Source organism: Grus americana, chromosome 15, assembly GCF_028858705.1.
Source record: "Grus americana isolate bGruAme1 chromosome 15, bGruAme1.mat, whole genome shotgun sequence".
Lineage (NCBI taxonomy): Eukaryota > Metazoa > Chordata > Aves > Gruiformes > Gruidae > Grus > Grus americana.
Window position 1 is genome coordinate 8,806,731 of NC_072866.1, and position 18,325 is coordinate 8,825,055.

Genomic DNA, 18,325 nt, shown 5'->3' on the forward strand with positions numbered 1-18,325 from the left:
AGCTGAGATCAATAGACTTCTCAGCTTTTTTTTCTCTTCATTTTCGTGCTTGCCATTATGCATGTCTGCTGCAGCGCTTTGGGTCTCTAAAGTCTCTGGGCCCTCAGCTCCCTTGGGGAGTTCAGCCTAGTGTGGCTGTGGGATGATTTTTGTCTTCAAAGAGCCTGTTGACTAGGATGTCCTCTGCTCTACCAGAGTTTGCATTTCTCAGACTTGTAGGGATGTTTGAAAGACCCTTCCCTGGGCTGGCAGCAGCCTCTGTGATGAGCCCGTGTTGTAACACCGTCCTCTTTCTTGGTCCTAGGCTGCCCAGCAGCTGCGTTTTGTCAGGCAGTGGTCTGTGTTTGGGAAGACCTTTCAGAAGTCTGCGAAGGAGCTGACCGCTGCAGGGCTGGCGTTCGCTGTCCTCATCCTGGCCTACGCTCAGCTCGGCTTCCTGGTAACTACCTGCTGTCCCCACCTTGCCTTGCAGAGTGGCTGCTTGTCCGCAAGGGCTGCCCAGGGTCGTGTTGTCCCTCGTCCCTCACCACACCACGGCTGTGTGCAAAGCCCAGCGGGCCCTCTGGGTGCTCCAACGCCCAGCCTGTGCAGGGTGCTCGTCCACCACAGACCAGGCGGCTTTGGCCAGGGGCTGCGTCTGTGGCCTGTCGCTGTCACAGCCGATTTGTGGGCCACCCATCAGGGCTCGTGCTTCTTTGTAAAATGGGGTAGTGAGGACTGGGGGTCAGGGGAACATTTTTCCACCAATCGCTTCTCATTACATCTCCAATATCCCCTTTGCAGCTCTTCTCCTCTTCCTCGGAGTCCTTCCGCAGTGTTGGCAGCAGCCTCCTGCTGCTCTTTGCCATGCTGCGGGGCAGCGTGAACCTCCGTCCCTGCCTGCCCGAGTCCTCAGGCCTCTACTACCTATTCTGCACCAGCTACATCATCCTGGAGGTATGGATCGTGCTGAGGCTGTTCACCGTGGTGCTTATCTACAGCTACCGGGAAATGCACTTTGAGCTGTACCGCCCTGCCTTCGAGCCCCAGGACTATGAGATGGTGGAGCTCTTCATGCGCAGGCTGAAAATGTGGATGGGCTTCAGCAAAGCCAAGGAGGTGAGTGCAGCCTGGGACACTCCATGGAGAAAGGACCCGGTAGCAGGCAGTGGGCTGCAGACATTTGCAGAGAATCAAGGTCCACCATCCTTAACCTTCCTTTGCCTCTGGCTACTTCCCGCTGCTGTTCACAGTCAGGTTCCTCTGGTGGGTGAGGGCTGGAGTGTGGCCATTCCTGGAGGCCCAAGAGCTGGGTTAGTGATGGGGCGTTGTAGGGGCATCTGCTGCCAGTTCTCAGTCCCACAGTTCCACCTGTTTTTATCTAGGATCTGTCCCCAGGTCCGTGCCGTGGCCTGGCTCACCAGGAATGGCTGGGAGCAGCTCTGGGGCCATTTGGAGCAGGACATGATGCCACAGCACGGCGTTCCCACTCGCCAGCTCCTGAAATAACTCTGCCCCCTGCTCCCCTGTTCTCTTCCAGTTCCGGCACAAGGTGAGGTTCGAAGGGATGGAGCCGCTGCCATCCCGAGACTCCAGTGACTCCAAGTCCTTCCGGGGCCCCACTCCCAGCGCTGCCTCTGACAGCTCCAGGGCCTCCACCTCCTCCAGCCAGCTGGACGGGCTGAGCCTCGTGCTGAGCACCCGGGACAGCCTGGAAGTGGACGCTGACATCCAGCGCCTCCTTTCCCTCTTTGAGATGCTGCTCGCCCAATTTGACCGGGTCAACCAGGTGACAGAAGATGTGTACCGCATTGAGCACCAGCTGGAGGGCTCTCAGAGCCGCCGCTCCAGGAGGAGGTACACCCAGATGTCGGAGGGTGTCCTGAGCGGGTACTGTGCAGGCAGCACAGAGCAGGGGCCCTCACCCGAGATCTCCTCCGACACGGACCTGCAGCCCCCGCGGGACGCCCCACTGTCCCCCCACTCTCCGGCCGCCCCACCAGGCAGCAGGGGCTCTGTGCCCAGCCGGCTCCTTCGAGCTAGCAGAGGCATCAGCGTGGCGGCTTCTGTGCTGCCCCCACACAAACCCTACGCTGCTGTAGCTCCGGCAGTGAAGAAGAAACGGCCCCTTCGGGCCAAGAACAGGGTGCACCCCGCTGTCAAATAACAGGCGGCGTGCTGGGCGTCGCGGGGAGCAATGCCCTCGGAGGGTAGAGAGCGCCTGGGAAGGGGTTTGCGAAGGGTGGGCTGTGCCTGCCGTGCAAACCTGGAGCCTCAGGAGCTGCTGCTTCTGATAGCTCCCACCACGGCGGCTGTGCCTGCCGAGGCGCACGGGGCCGTTGCCTGCAACGTGGCTGGCACGGCCTCCGTGGACCTGACCGTCCCTGTCAGATGTGCTGACGTTCCTTACCGGTGGTCTCCAGCATTAAGGGCTGGTTGGAGAAGGCTGAGCCTTTCCCTCGGGGACAGCTGGGAAAGGCTGCACGGGGCACGGTCAGCGTGCAGAAAATCCCTGTTAAGGTAGGGCAGTATTAAAAAGTTGTCTCTCTTGTTAAACGGCCCCACCTGCAAACAGCCTGCGTATGGCGACTGTCACAAGGACACTTTACTGGGGACTGGCACAGGGTGACCGGTACGAGGCTCACCTCCCTTCCCCACTGGCTGTGCCGGATGGAAGGGGGGAGAGAAGACCCCCCAGGCCTTGAAGGTTTGAACTGAGTCTTGGATTTTTGTCGACCAGTCACACTGTGGAGGAAAGCTACAGGTTTCAAGAAGATATTTAACCATTTTTTTTTTTTTTTTAAAGCATAAATATATATAGATAAATGATATCTACACCCAGATCAGTTAATTTCCAGTATTGGCTACTTTTATCCTCCAGAAATTGGTACTATTGTTTGTATTTAAAGAAACCCAATATTTAAACGAAATGACATTGCAAGCTGCAGCAAGCTGCCAGCGCTGCTCCCTGGCTGGGCTCGGAGGAGATGATGAGCAGCAGCTCAGCCTAAAGGGTGTGGAGACCTCGGGCTGCTTTCAGCTGTCTCTGAGCGTGGGGTTGCCAATGTGCTGGCTTCGCTGCGGTCCCCCACCCACCCCCTGTGCCCCAGCGCTCGCCCCCCCGTGTGGTGGCCCTCGGGGCGTGGGCGCTGCTGACCGCTTGGCTTTTCTAATCCAAGGAATGTATTGACGTAAGTATATGTATTTTTTTGGTTTACTTGTTTGTATGTACTGCCCAGCACTTTAAACAATGCTTTCCTCGGCTAACAATGACACATGCGATCTAACAAGAATGGGATAATATATCACAAAAGCAGTATTTTTTGTTTGTTTAAATCATAAACTGAAATGAGCAAGTGCTGATGAAGTGAACGCAGCCCCCCCAGCACGCCCCTGCCTGAGGCAGCCATGCCGGTTCCTCCTGGCATCTTCCCTACAAGAAGCACAAAGGCGCTGGGGGAGGCAGGTGAAGCCCTAACGGAGCTTTTGTCGGGGTCCCCCCAGCCCTGCCGCCCCGCAGCTCCCCGGGACTCGCTGTGCACTGGGCTACAGCTGGCCTGTGCTCGCCGTGCCTGGCCGGGGGGGGGGGCTGTGCCGTGGGGCACCCCCTGCTCATAGTGCGGGGTGCTGAGCAGCGGCTGAAGCCTCCCCAGGGCCTGCGTTCACTTTGTCATCACCATTTCACGTTATGTATATTGTAAGTAATTTATATGGGTTGTTTTGGTTTTCTTTTTGTAAATGTATATATTTTTGTATGTTTGCTATATTTTCATAGCATCGGTAACGTGTTTGAAACATGTAGATAGGAGACAGAATACTATTGTCAGAGTTATTTAAAGGATGTATTAAGTGCTTCTTCCTGGGAATGTCCCGTGTATATAAAGTATTCGGTGTCTGTGTGCATGTGGTGCGTGTGCTCTCCTCCCAGCTGAGGTTCGGCCAGGCTGGCTCTGGGCCAGTCGCCGCAGGTGGAGCGGAGCATGGCAGGGGATGGGACACCCATGGTGTGCGAGTTGGTGTGCTCCCAGAACCTGCTCCATGCTTTGGAAACGTGAGAGGGTCGAAGGGAAGCCTTAGGCAGCGAGACCAGGCGTGCAGTGCCACAGGGGAAGGTGCCTCGGGTTAGACTGCATCTTGCCTCTGATGCTGGGGGGGCTGGAAGTCCCTCCCGTGCCCTGGCAGGGGAGACCTTTCTGGGCAGAGACACTTCCATTGCTAATGACATCACCTCCTGAGTCCCCCCCCCCATCCAGCTCCCAGCACTTCTGCCATGCTGTGTTAGATGATACTTTTAAAGATGATTTCATGTCCACGTGGTTCCTTAGCTCCAGGTGCCTGCCCATGTCCCTTATGGGTGACTGAAGGAGGACGCAGGGGTGCTCGTTGTGATGGCTGTGGGACTGGTGTAAGTTACCTTTGGGAAAAAAAAAAACAAACCTTGGTTGATAGGATGGACAGATGCTGGGGAAAGGTTGCAGAAGGATGCGGGCAGGAGAAAACAAGTGCGGTGTAGCTTGAAGATCACTTCAAGTGAAAAGGTGGTTGGTCACCACAGAGGTTGTTGAAAGAGCAGATTGCACAGAAGGAAGTAGGGTGCAGAGGGAGAAAACTAATACTAGTAACCACGAAGCTTTCGTAATGGGAAGGAAAGGCAGGTAGAAGAAGATGACAGAGAAGTAGCAGTAGTTGGAGATGGAGGGTTCCAGCTTGGTGGCAGCAGGTGCCTGGAGCACATAGAACCAACAGTGAGGTCCACAGAGCCCAGGGATGGGGCCCAGCACTGGCTCAGGTGCTGATGGTAGTAAGCCTTGTGCACTGTGCAGAAGTGATTTGTTACTTCTTTTACAAACAGCTCCGTCTGCTCCAGAACTCTTCTGGTATCTAAAACTGGTTTTCAAGCCAGAGATTTAAAACCATTTGCCTTGTATTTTTTTGGTTCCTTTTACTTATCCAAGCAGCCCATGACTTGTTTTTGGTGACAGGTACAGTGCTGGTGCAAGTGCCTGCTAGCCGTGTCCAAAAACCCCTCTGGCAGTAAAACGAGCAGCTGTGAGATGTACCAGGATACCTGGGATGTGGTGCTGCAGCTCTGGTAACGGTGCTGGGCACACGGCTGTGGCTGCCCCCAGCTGTGGCTGCCCCCAGCTGCTACACTCATCGCCCTTCTGGCACGTCCTCCCTGGGGCTAGGAAGGCCACAGTTACAAAGTCATTAGGCGAGATGAGCACAGGCCCTGGGTGAAGCTCAGGAACTCCAGTCTACTTCTGTCCTTAAATCCACGGTTTCTGACTCTTTGGCTGTGCCTTAGAAGGAAAGGCACTGGAGAAGTATTTAGGTGCATAAACAGCAACTACCCGCAAAGACAGAAGCAAGTTGCTCATCTTCTAGCAGGGCTGTGTAAGCATGCAGGAATGTGTTTGGCCAGCAGAGCCATGGAAAAAGGAGGGTTACTGCAGGAGAGCACTAGCTTTTGTGTGCTGCTGGATGGGCCACCAGCTCTTACTCTCTTTTGGGTTCTTAGATGGGGGAGCTGTGCAGTTGTGCTTACAACAGCCCCGTGCATCCCCTTCCCGCTGCAGTGGAGTGATGGGCACAGATCCGGCCACCCCTGAGGGCCGTGCCCCTTCCCCTATGGGTACAGACCCGTGTTCCCACCTGCATCCATGGATCAGGGATGGGACAAAGAGACAAGGCTGCGAGCACCAACCTGTCAGCCAGTGGGAACGTTCAGTGAGTAAAAGGAACCAAGGTCTTGGAAAGCTCTCACATCTTCAAGAGCCAAAAAGTTGAGTTCAAGCACCCTGGTTCAGTTCTCAGCCCCTCCCTCCCCCCCCCGCCCCCCCCCTTGAGTATGCTCATTTTTAAGTAGTTGTTAGGAGGAGTTAAGTGCGGGAGAGATGAGGCAAGAGGCAGCGGTGAGCACAACAGCCTTTAATAAGCTAACGGAGGCAAGCGGGCAGGTGTAACAAGGATGCTCATAGCAAAGCATCAGGATTTTTGTTCCCAAGTGCCTGTTCCTTACCAAGCTTGCTCTGCGTGTGTGTGAGTGTGACTTTGTGTGTGACTTACCAAGTGCTTCTTCTAATCAAAGAGGAGCAGAAACAGGATATGACAACTGCCCTACTTCTTTCCTTCACTTGAAGTACGGAGAGCAGCTCTGAAACTCACAGTTGTTTCTTGAAAAGCCAAACACCTCCGCGAGGGCCCACGTGCCTGGTGGGCACCACTGACAGCTTCCAAGCAATCATAGTTCTCAGCGCAGCATTTATTTGTACAAACTATAGCAACACTCACAGGGTTCCTTCACTGTCCCAGCTAAGGTACTGCGTATACCTGCACTTAGCTGCAGCCAGAGTTACTAATTGTGGAGTTACACCCTCAACAGCAATAAACTTGACTTGCAGCTCTAGCCAATAAATACTCCTGAATGTATATTTCTGTGTTTGTAGTCACCAAGAGATGGTTTCTTATTTATTGTCTTAAGTCTCACAAAGATGCAACAGTATCAAGCTGCTTAACTAAAAACCCCTACCCATTAGTTTAAAAGGGAGAGGGAAGGACTTATATAAGTGCTTTTTTTTTTTTTTTTTTTTTTAAAGAACAGATGATTGTGACCAATATGCCAACTGTTACTGTCTGGTCAGCATTTCACTGCAAACAAAAATACCGTATTTTGTAACTGTGGGGATGTTTCTTAAAAAATGACAAGGTCAAATAAAAGATGACTGCTATGACCTGGCTCTGGTGCTTTTGTTACGCTCGCTCCTGCTCACTCACTGCTACCAGCGAGAGCTCAGCAAAGGCGCAGGGGCAAAGTAGCGCTAGTCCAGAGACATTCCTCCCTGCCCCGATGTCACTGGCTGCAGCTGGCATTTTAATTAAGGTCTCCTGCACAATACAAGACACTTTCTTAACTCAGACGGCCTATTAGGGCAGCTCTAGGCTGTCATTAATGACATCAGGTTGTCGATGAAGGGTCTGTGGTCAACATAAAGGAGGCTCAGCCGAGGCAGAGCATGGCACAAAGGCTCACTCGGCCCCAGGATGCCACTGCACAAACACCTGCGAGGGGAAGCGAGCTGCTCTGGCTCCCCGTGGGGGGAAATGCCAACAGAAATGCCCCCCTGCTGCAGAGGTTACCTGAGGCTGAACCAGAGGGAATATCCCCAGTGCAGGGACTGGGACACAGCCAGGTACTGCACCCTGTCCAGCGTTTGGAGGTGTGGCTGCTGGTTACTGACACGAGCGACGTGGATCAGAAAACTGAAAGGGGAAAGGAATTTACATTATTACAAAACACAGTTTGAATTTTCCCAGGCCAGCAAGAACCCGCTGACCTTACAAATATTTTATTTCCTTTACGACTTATAAACACAACATACACTTAGAGTTCCCAAACAGCCCTGCACAAGCTAGTAGCATCACTTTTGTCCCCTCACCTGTCGCTTCACAGTTCTGTGTGCAGATTGCACTCATCTTGATCTCCATTGCAAGGGCGCTGCTGTTAGCCGTTACCAAAAAGCGCCGCTTCCCATTTATTGACAAAGCAGGAGATAAAGTACTCACAGTATAGTCCAGCTTACATGGTTTCTCCCAGTTTGGTAGTGTAGTGTCTGGTGACCATCTTACCACAAGATGGGCTACATAGTCCCAACTCCACCTGTACACGTGTGCACTGAAAGGACCGCTTGCTTCAACAGCCAAGGTCCCAGGAGGAAAGACTGTCACTAGGTGTTAGTGCAACAGGCAAAACTCATTCAGAGATGATGCCCCAAGAAGTGTCAACAGTCTTTCAAAAAGGGATTTACCAGGTGCACAGAGAAGGATGAGTTATCCTCAGCATTGCTGCAACCAGTGGAAATTCAGCAGCTGAACCTAGAAGTCAGGTCTGGCCTCTGGCGACATCCTGGCAACCAGCCCGGTGGGTCAGACTGCTCATCACGAGTGATTCGTGGCCCAGCTCTCTGCCATTCTGCTGCTCTGCCAAGTGGTGTCCACCTCCCCCTTTTGTGTTACTTCTGGTAGCAAAATCATTTCTGCTGAGTGAGGGAGGGTTTGCTGTGAATCTCTCAAAATGGAGACAAATCCTTGGGAATTTAAGCAGCGTGTTTGGCAGGTCACTTGAGAACCCAAATTAACTCCTACCAGAGCTGGCAGCAGAAAAAGTCTGAGAGCCTGAAGAGTTCAAGTGCTGAGAGGCACCGAGACCTGGAGAGGAGCCGGGATTCCAGGGTGCTTAGAAATAGTGACTGGAGTTTCAGTACTTCGTATTTCATTCCCAATAAAGTTGTCAAAATTCCCACAATTCCTGTACCTTCCAACTACGTGATGAACTGCAGAATATCCTACTTTGTCTGCTTCCACCAGACGCTGGTGTGGAAGGAGTCCAAAGAAAGGTTCTGCAAGAAAGTTCCCATCCGAGATGGAAGCCTTGAAATAGCTTAAACCAAATAAAACCAAAACACGTAGAGTTGGTCCTCTCTGGGAGCATCTGCTGGGGATACAGTGTCCTCATCAGACAACAGTGGCAGGCTGAGACACTGAAACATTCGAGCCTCCTGGTACGGTTCAATGCCGAGTCCACATGCAAGCAGCACAGCCACGCTGCGCCTGCCAAACCTACTCCTCCACGTCCGTGCAGCCACACGGAGTCAGCACGCGGGTAAAATGCTTTCACTGCCTCATCCGTCCCAGAACAGACACGCTGACCCACAGGGATCTAGACGAACTCCGTGAAGTCGTCCACCGAGGAGATCAGTCGCTTCCTCTGTCCAGTCTCATAGGTGGGTGGAGGGTCCTGGGGGATCTGGGGAGGGGGCTTTGTGGGAGCAGATGGATGCATCTGCAGGGGAAGGCCAGGAGTCTGGTACTGGGTTTCTTCACGTAGCTGAAAGTCAAACGAGAACAGATGAGCTCCATTCTCTCTGAAACTCTTTTCACTCTCCATTTGGGCAGGGCAGGACAGGTTACTCGGGACAGCTTGTCATACTATCCCTAGCACAGCGCCAAGGGGGTACAGCTCTGCACGCAGGTATTGGGGTTCCCAAACCCCTTGCCGCCAGGGAAGCTGTTTGGAAGCTTGCAAGTCCAGATCTACATCGCTACACTTGTCATTCCCACAAGAGCTGGATTCTAACCTTCATACACATCCTCCTCCTCTTATTCAGCAAGTTTTGATAGCTGATTTTATGTGCCTTATTTGTAACAAGACTCTAAGGTAGAGCCCCATTCTAAACATTTAGAACTGACAGCTTTACTTACCCGGTGCCTTAGCCTCTTGATATGACGTAGCCTTGCGATCCATTTGGATGGGTAGGTGTCAGTAGGGTTTGATCGACTGTGATGAACCTGGGAAGCCATCTAATTTGGGAAGGGTGGGGAGAAGCAGGGAAAGAGAGGAGGCACGTTAACATCATCATGACAATAAAATTAATAGAACGTTTCAGTATAGTTTGACCGCAACTGAAATACAGCTCTAAGTTGTAACAGTTCATGTGCTAACTATGACTTAAAGGTTGACAGCAATAACTGAAGCAGAAAACTTACTTGCTTTAGCAAGCCCTATTAATTTCCTTGGAAGCTGGTGATGGACCAAAACACCAGCAGAAAGACAGGAGGTCTCAAAGAGCGTGCAGGTTTTGGCTGGGATAGAGTTAATTTTCTTCATAGTAGCTGGTACAGGGCTGCGTTTTGGATTTGTGCTGAAAACAGTGTCGATAGGGATGTTTTAGTTCCTGCTGAGCAGTGCCTACACAGAGCCAAGGCCTTTCCTGCTCCTCACCCCACCCCACCAGTGAGTAGCTGGGGGTGCCCAAGGAGTTGGGAGGGGACACAGCTGGGACAGCTGACCCCAGTGACCCAAGGGATATTCCATACCACATGACGTTATGCCTAGCTTATAAACCTGGGCAGGGGAGAGTAGGAAGAGGGGTGCATTTGGAGCGATAGTGTTTGTCTTCTCAAGTAACTGTTATGCCAATGGAGCCCTGTTTTCCTGGAGATGGCTGAACACCCACCTGCCCATGGGAAGTGGGGAATGAATTCCTTGATTTGCTTTGCTTGTGTGCACAGCCTTTGTTTTACCTATTAAACTTCCTTTATCTCAACCCACGAGCTTTCTCGCCTTTACTTTTCTGATTCTCTCCCCTATCCCGCTGTGGGGGGGAGTGAGCAAGTGGCTACATGGTGCTTAGTTGCTGGCTGGGGCAGAACCACGACAGGGAGCGCAGGGGTACTCACGTTAGCGTGCAAGGCCATCTGACGGGCTACAAATGGCAGGTTCTTATCAGAGATGATCTTAGCGACACTCGTGTCTACGAGACCCTCCATGTCTTCATTTTAAAGGAAGAAGAAAAAAATATTCTTGTAAGACACTTAAGAACAAGCCAAAGGTTGCCAGTAACTAAATAGGTAAGTAATATAAATCTGAGGAATTGCATGACAGAATCTCAGTTGTTCTCATCGAGCTCTACAGCTCCAACTGTAACAGCACTTGCACTGCAACTTAACACACCTGGCTCTCAAATTCTGGCTGCTCTGTAAAGGTTTGAGAAGAGCCTGCTGGGCAATTTATCACATGAACCAAGGCGTGAGTGGAAAACACCCCAGAAGTGCCCCTTTGGTAAGAGGGAAGTAAATGCCCCTGCAGATCACTGCACCAGCACTTCTGAACTCGCATGGAGCCAGGATGAGTTTCCAAGCATCAGGTCCTGCAGTGCTGAGAAGGACAGCAGAGGCCAAAGCCACAGGGATCTCTACCTCATATCTCATCCAGTATTCCCAAGCAATGGTTGGAGGGACCTGCTCTACTCTTCTGGCACTCAGCTTGCCCATAGGATGAGTGGTACAGTGGGAAGATACCTCTTATCTTGGGGAAGATATATGAACAGGACATATCCAGACATAACTGGGCAGCACATTGGTTTCAGAGAGTTTCTCCTGCGAAGTTTTTTCTTTTTACTTTTGAAACACAAAACCACTGCGAAGTGAAGGCGGTTATTGCACCACCAATACAGGAAAGACTGAGAACAAAGGTTGGAGGGATTCCTACCTTTCCGACACTGCAGTGTCACCAGGTTACAGTCATAGTCAAGTGGTGTGATGATAACGTGCACAAAATTGAACTGACCCTAATGAGAAAACAATAAATTAGTCATATACATTTTAGTGGCAGCCATCGTGATTCCTGTGAGTGCCATAAACTAACACATGTGAATACACAAGGCAAATAACCTCCATTCATGATCTCACACTGTTTGCTAAGATAACACATATCAGATGAAGGTTTTGCAAACAGCCACATGACTTTTTAAAACACACCCACAAGTAAAATTTTGTACCTTTATTGTTCCCAGTTTAAAGTCTTCTCCAGAATCATTGTAAATGATAGAAACAAAATCATTCCCAAGGTGCCTTTTCTTGTCGCAGCGATATTTATCCAAATCCTTTGTGGGCATCAGAGTAGCAATGTGGAAAATGGCTGAAGAGGAAGGAGAAAAACCCTTAGGCTGGCCTGGGTAACCAGTGCTGCAAGCAGCAATGGTCAACATGCAGCACTTGTCTGGAAGACAAAGTAGTACCAGCACTAGAATAATAAAAAAAATAAATTGTGCTCCCTTGAAAGGTTTGTCCCCATCTGTGACAGTTGAATCCAGTCCCACTGGATTGCTCCAATGGAGCATGGAGTGCAGTGGCCAGTGAAAAAGCAGCCTCCAAAAGCTCTGCTCTTGCCGGTTTTTAGGCACTGCCCTGCATGGTGTTCTCTAGCCCCAGGCTCAGCAAAGTGTATTAAGGGCCTGGCATTCAGCACGTGCCTGGTGTATACTGGAAGAAGCATTCGCATCAAGCTGGGTAGCTACCTATCTGTTCGTAGAAAATGAACAGAGGACTGCAGAAGTGCTTCTGGGCATTTTTTCCATTATCACAGTAGCACAGCGAGCAGAATCAGGTTTGAGGAGGAAGAGTTAAATAGCTTAAACCAGGACTTCCTCTACGTGAGCTCTGCAGAGCACCAGGGCCACAGTGAGTAACCTGCAGCTGCTCCACTGAACCAGACTAAGTAGGACTTCGATGCCTGGAGCTGTATGAAAAAATTTGGGAAGTTCATCATAGGTTGTGGGATCCTGGATGGTATCTGCACTGCTTGGTGCTGCAGGAGCTGGGTAATGCTGCAGTTCAATTAGCAGCGGCCACAGTAATGACAAACCTTCTGCTTTCAATACTGTTCTTCAGAGAAACAATCAGCAGAGTGTTGACATGTACACACTACCCTCAATTAACAGCCTTCATCGCAGCTCAAGAACAAACAGCTTATTCTACAAACCTCTACACCAAACCCTATACACCTTTAATAGAGCAGACTGTTTTAAAAGTGGTGTGATTTTTTTTTTTTCTTAAATAAGGCAGGTATGCACCTCTCCCAAACTTTAACACATGACTTGCAGAGATACCAGAGATAGAATGGGAGAACAGAGCTGTGGGTCATGCTTACTACATCCCTGGAAAGTGAACAGTTTGTAGAAGGCAGATCAGTCATAAGATGAGACCATACTTCCACTTCCAACTTCTGGTGCCACCTTACCTTGCATAATGTCATCGTGCCAACAGTAGGTAAACTGTCCATCCTCCCCACACACGTCCAGGCCACCAAGGTAAATTTTGTCTGGCTGACAGTCTTTGAGCTCAATGAGCTTCCCTAACCCAGTCAGGAACTCTGTATAGCGATAGGATCCGTGTTCATTGGACAGAATTGCAATTTCGTTGTTGCTCTAGGAAATAAGAACATGTGGGCCACACTGAATGCTAAGAGCACCCAATCAGCATGAGCGATTAAGTTATTACCTTCCTTGAAGGGCTTCATGCAGGCACTGATTTTTACTGCAAGAAACTAAGGAAAAGCAAGGCTACTCCAGGAGCAGGACAAATCTCACAGCTGCAGCAGTGGTGCCTGGCCTTCTGATGAGATGTAACCATTAAAGGATTACTGCATCTGCACACAACTCACCTGGCCTTCTCCAACGTACAGGACTGCAATCTTGTGTGTGTCGTAAGAAGGAATTTGATCCAGAAGCTGCACCGATCTTTCAAACGTCTACAATCAAAACATTGGTCACGTTTAAAAAAACCCAACTTATCTGCACACACCCACTGCCCTCCCAAAAACCCCTTCAGGACAATGAGAGCACAATGTAAGCACAGATTCCTGACCTTCACTAGTGTCTTCCTTGATGAAAGTTGCCCTACTCTGTTCTGCAAGGGCACAGTGCATCATCAGTCCAAGGCACAGAGCAGTGCTATCTGTCACCACACTTTCCTGGTTTTATACTTCAGATGAGATTAATCTGGCAAACTGCATGGGTTAGATGCACTTGCCATGACAAATTACATCGTATCTTCATTTAAGCTCCAGGCATGAAAAATTATCACGTCTCTTGCTCCGAAGAACACTTTTAGCACAAGGCATCACCTCATCTCACCTAGGCTCCCTACTGCCTGATCACCCGAACCAAAAGGAAGGGGAAGCTCTCACCAGGACGTCTGTGGTGCTCAGCTCACAAGTACCCCATTCCAGCACTACTTCTCCAGGAAGTTTATGATTAATTTCTCATATAACCACAGAAAGCTTTTTGGCCACTCCCAATTATACAGAGGGCTGACAGGTTTGTCTAGTGACGTTCTGACATTGTCACCTAGTGCTCAGTTTTCATCCTGTACTCCTCCTACCAGCAAATACCAAAACTCCACCCAAATCATCCTGCTTTCTGGCTGGGATTCTGTAACAGCACCAGCAAAATCTCCCAATAGCTCAGATTCAGTCCAGAGCCATAAAGCTGGAGCCACCAGGATTGGGGTACAGAAAATCTCCCATCTGTAGCACTGTTGGTAGGAACCACCTTTGAATCACACTATCCGAGTGGAGATTCATTACTATCATTTATGTTCAAAACAGGTAATGAGGTTAGAAAAATTAACTTCAAGAATTTATTAAAAAAAATAAAATCCTTGCCTACCTCATTTGGCAACAGAAGGGGCTTGTTGTTTTCATCGCCAAAGAATGGGGAGTGGTACAACTGTAAAAACACAAAGCTAAGGGACAGAGGGGAAAAAAAGTCCTGTTACCATAAAAATTAAGTCAATTTTAATCTGTTGTATGTAAGAACATTATGTGCAGAAGAAAAAGAGAAGGAATTAAAACGCTAACAGAGTATTACTCATCTTCTAGAGACATTTTAGGTACCTGGACTACCTGCAGTTTGTAATAGACCCCTGTCATAAAAAACAATGGTTATGTCAAACAGCAGCAGCTGCACAAATTCCCCATTCAAAAGGCAACTTTCACACAGATCAGAGGAGCAGAAATGCACTCCTGCCTCACAGCTATGGGGGGTATTTCTAGGCTAGCAGATCAATGATTTTACAGACATTGGCATTTTACCTGCCCTCCATAAGACGAAGATTGTCTCAAAATGCAATTTTGGGCAATTACCAATACCTAAAGTTCAAATAGCAAATATTATAACACCTTCTTTTCCTTCTTCTTAATATTTTGCACATTATATTTCTTGAACCGCAAGACTAGTAATTCATCTTGTTCACAGCAAAATTAAGCCTAGGTAACCTGCATTCAAGCCACATGTGCATTTGGACCCTAAATCGGGACAGATTAAGAACATGAGGAGACTATCTATCTCTTTCTTTCACCATCTAGAGACTTGTTTCCTAAATCACAAACTTAATTTGCTGGTAGCAGGTTCAACATGTCTATGTTAGCTCCTGAAAATACAGGTAAATTAATCTTTTTAATCAGATACTGTTTGTAGATCCCACAAAACCAGCAGCCCACTTTGAACGAATCCAGCCACGGCTGCAGCAATTCTGAGCTCACCATTTCTAGCTTCAGAGAAGCCCCTCCACCCACCTTGGGTTTATTCCGGGTACTTTCTCAGCATTAGAGGCTGCTGTTCTGCTCTTGAAGGCATCTCTCTCGATCCTTTTTCCCCTCCTTGATGGGGCTGAGTCAGAGATGGTGTAACCTCGGGGCCGGTGCCCAGATGGGGAGCGAGGCGACGTGACAGGAACGGTGCCATCCAACCCGCCTGACCCAGTCACCCTGGTGTCCTCCCCCTTGCTCAGCCAACCTCCCAGCACTTCCCCTTCCAGGTTCCCAGACTGGGATTTTGATTTCACTTCTGTGCTCAGCCTCCTCGTTACTTCTCTGCCATTCGCATCTTTGAGAACCTCCTGCAGTGTCTGGAGCTCGGGGGAAGAACTCGACTTGCTGAGTGGCTGGGATGGCTGGAAAGAAAGCTCCTCCAGTGTTCGGCCGTCCTCTGATGGCAGGACCCTCCCGATGGGAATTCCACCCTCCACCAGGTCTTCCGACTTCAGAGATTTTTCTTCTTGGCTGGAGGTTGAGGAGGACTTAAAGAAGGAGAAACAAAGATGAACAGTTTTCCTGATACGCAAAATAAAAGCTGACAACAGTACCGCTCGAGGCACCCCAACGCTTCCGGTGAAAGATGAGCAGAAAGGTGCCAAGTACAAAGCAATGCAGACCGAGAACCTTGCATAAAGCAGGTATTTACTGCTGCTGCTCTGCACGTAGTCCCTCACAAGCCATCCAAACTCTTAAGCGTGACTGCATGTGCATTTTGGTATCATTATCGAGTTCTTTCAGAGTGTGTCAAGAGGGGCTCATCTGAGCACAGACAATTCTCCCGTGTGTTAAAAGAGAGGGCTGTCCTACAGGACAGAACTGGTTAATCTGTTTCTTCTTACCCTGCTGTAAGACTCCTGGGGTTTACCAAACCTTTCCTCGCTCAGGACTTGTTCAGAACATGAAGTCTCAATGTCCTCACTCTCTGGAGACTCAGCTGGGGACTCTGTTTCCTTTAGCTCCATTTCTGACGGGCTCCCTTCCTCCAGCACCACCGCTGATTCTACCGAGACATAAGGCAGAAGAACTGAAGTCTGTAGAGAGAAACAGACCAGCAGGCCCCAATCCTCTCCTCTGAAGTACCAGCCTTTTCCCTATGGGATTTCAATGGAAGGCCATATTGAATGAGTGCTCTGGATCTCTGATTTCTTGTCATGTCAGACTTGCTCCTGGTTCCCTTTTTGTATAGAGTAACGGATCACCTTACCCTCACAGCAAAGGGCTGCATCTTTGGTCAAAGTAAGTGCAGTTGTTTCCAATTGTTACTGATGAACAAGCAGGGGACAGAATGAGGAAATGGGACCTTGTACATCAATGCTCGGTTATCAGGACAGACAGGAACTACAGAGATGTAAGAAAGTACAAGACTAGCATTAAAAGTTTATCATTATCCAGGCAATGAAGACATCAGTTCTATGCAAGTGTGCAAAAAAGTTTTTCTTGTACTGAAATGCAATGCTCCTGTGCCTTGTAGTGGCCTAGATGGAGATAAGAAATTTTACTAGGAGCCATTTACTTGCAGTTTGGCAGTTTTCCTAGTATGTCTCAGTAGAAGCAAAACAATTCAGCCCTAGACATATGAAAGGACAAGAGAGCAAGAGTAATACACGCACTGCAGCAATACTGGGAAACCTGCATGTGGCATTTAATCTGACAAATGGTTAATGAAACCACACTGACAAGAAAGCTCCTTGGAAGCCCTGCCTACGGTGGAGGAGGTTATCGCAGCATTTAAGGTTGTCTCTACTCCAGGCAGTGACCCTGACCACAGGGATGAGTCTGACCAAAGGCTCCTCTTGGCCTTGCTTTTTTTGTCCTGAGGAAAAGGCTGGAGAACAGGAGGCTTCCCATTACGCACACAAGGGACTGGAAGACCAATCTGAAAGGCCAAGATTTGTTTTCCAAAGTAAAATTAAAAAAAAATAAAATATTTGCACATACAAAAAATAAAGAAAATCGGCAAAATTAAAAAAAATAATAAATCACGAAAGCAGCTTTTCCTGGATTGATTTCAGCTCGCAGGACCAAAGTTATTTCAAAGAAGCAATTAAGAGTTAGCATTGCACACACATACCTTCTAAAAAAAAAAACCAAACCAAAACCAAAAACCAAACCAAAACAAAAAAAAAAACTAAAACAACGTGCTGATCTGGTTAGCTGTCCAAGCCAGAACACACCTGCATATATCCAGTGCTTCCAAGCTTCCCTTGCTCTCACCCTACTGCCAAGATTGCTGGTGTTTTTAAATAATGCGAGCACACACTAATTATTCTTTAGGTGGGAAGAGAATAATACAGACAGAGAGAAGTAGTACAGAAAAATATTTTACTGCAGCATCTTCATGTTGTTTTAAGAGGCCTACGTCAACAACAACCAGCAGTTCAGAATACCCTGCTGCTCTACAGAGAATTTTCCAGTGAAGGAAAGAAGGCAGAAAGACATTTCAACCCTCTAATTAAAATCACAAAGCACTGCAGATTATCAAAGTAATGTAGGTGTTGTGCTCATAAGGTATGCAATTTGATCTCCACTTCATTTAATTACTAAGACAGTTTTTCTGAAGTGGAGAAAGATTTTACACTACTGTAGAGCCTCCAAACCCCTAGAACTTAGCAGGTTTTCCCCTGAAATAGATTTCTTCATTTTTTTATTTAAAAACCTTTTAACCAGCATTCATTGTAACATCAAACTTTATATATATCAGCTCCTGTTATCTTTTCTGTGTCCAATTCTGACAGATTCCTGCAGGCTGAGTAGCATGGGACTTCATTTCAGGGTAGCATGTCCTGTAGCATACTACGCTATTCTCAGAAGTGGGAGCTTTTACATTTAGCAGGACACAAAGCCAATTGTAAAATGAAGCTGTAAATAAATAACTCAATCAAGCCACTCAGACATTTTGACAGGTCATTTAACACTGTGCCTCATAACTCACAATCCACCCCAGCTAAAACAAAAGTTGCTTTAAGAAATTGTCTGCACTTGCAAATGCTGGATCTGGCTTGGACTTCTTCATGCTAGTCAAGATCCCATTTGTTGAGAGTAATGAGACTGGGTACAGACAGGAGACATGGAAGGGGAAAATGAATTATGAGGGATACATTTTCTATGAATCAGAGGTGTTCTTCTATGGCAATACTTTTTTTTTTTTTTTCCTTAAAGATATATAAATATACCTGCCCAGGATATGCTCCTGTGCAACTTCCCTTGACAACTGGACTGGTACATGGAAGAGAAAGAGGCCACTGCAAAGGGAAATCAAGTGAGCAGCTACATCAAAAGGAAGGAGAGACTATATGGAAAAAAAAAATTAAAAAGCACAGAGTTTAAAATGTAACCAAGAGCCTATTTTAAAACAAATAAATAAATAAATAAAAACAAAGGAAAGAACAAGCTGGGATAAGCTCACTA

At 48.5% G+C, this 18,325-nt stretch overlaps 2 protein-coding genes across 12 annotated transcripts in view; one reads left to right on the plus strand and one right to left on the minus strand.

The window, feature by feature from the left end:
* Positions 1-6,758, plus strand: part of PKD1 (polycystin 1, transient receptor potential channel interacting) — a 97,811-nt gene extending 91,053 nt beyond the window's left edge. For both annotated transcript variants that reach the window (XM_054842787.1, XM_054842788.1), the window contains exons 44-46: positions 305-439; positions 784-1,098; positions 1,520-6,758. In XM_054842787.1, the coding sequence (XP_054698762.1) occupies positions 305-439; positions 784-1,098; positions 1,520-2,146 (1,077 nt within the window). In that variant the 3' untranslated portion in view covers positions 2,147-6,758. The remainder of the gene's footprint in view (positions 1-304; positions 440-783; positions 1,099-1,519) is intronic.
* Positions 6,759-6,897: 139 nt separating this feature from the next.
* TSC2 (TSC complex subunit 2) overlaps positions 6,898-18,325 on the minus strand; it is a 35,335-nt gene continuing 23,907 nt past the window's right edge. For 6 of the 10 annotated variants that reach the window (XM_054842797.1, XM_054842793.1, XM_054842792.1 and 3 more), the window contains 11 exons: positions 18,091-18,159; positions 15,757-15,917; positions 14,897-15,399; positions 13,989-14,064; positions 12,983-13,069; positions 12,560-12,746; positions 11,319-11,458; positions 11,030-11,108; positions 10,219-10,310; positions 9,241-9,339; positions 6,898-8,866 (listed from right to left, as the gene is read on the minus strand). In XM_054842797.1, coding sequence (XP_054698772.1) covers positions 8,699-8,866; positions 9,241-9,339; positions 10,219-10,310; positions 11,030-11,108; positions 11,319-11,458; positions 12,560-12,746; positions 12,983-13,069; positions 13,989-14,064; positions 14,897-15,399; positions 15,757-15,917; positions 18,091-18,159 — 1,661 coding nt within the window. In that variant the 3' untranslated portion in view covers positions 6,898-8,698. The remainder of the gene's footprint in view (positions 8,867-9,240; positions 9,340-10,218; positions 10,311-11,029; positions 11,109-11,318; positions 11,459-12,559; positions 12,747-12,982; positions 13,070-13,988; positions 14,065-14,896; positions 15,400-15,756; positions 15,918-18,090; positions 18,160-18,325) is intronic. The other 4 variants (XM_054842798.1, XM_054842795.1, XM_054842800.1 and 1 more) reach the window with 1 other exon arrangement.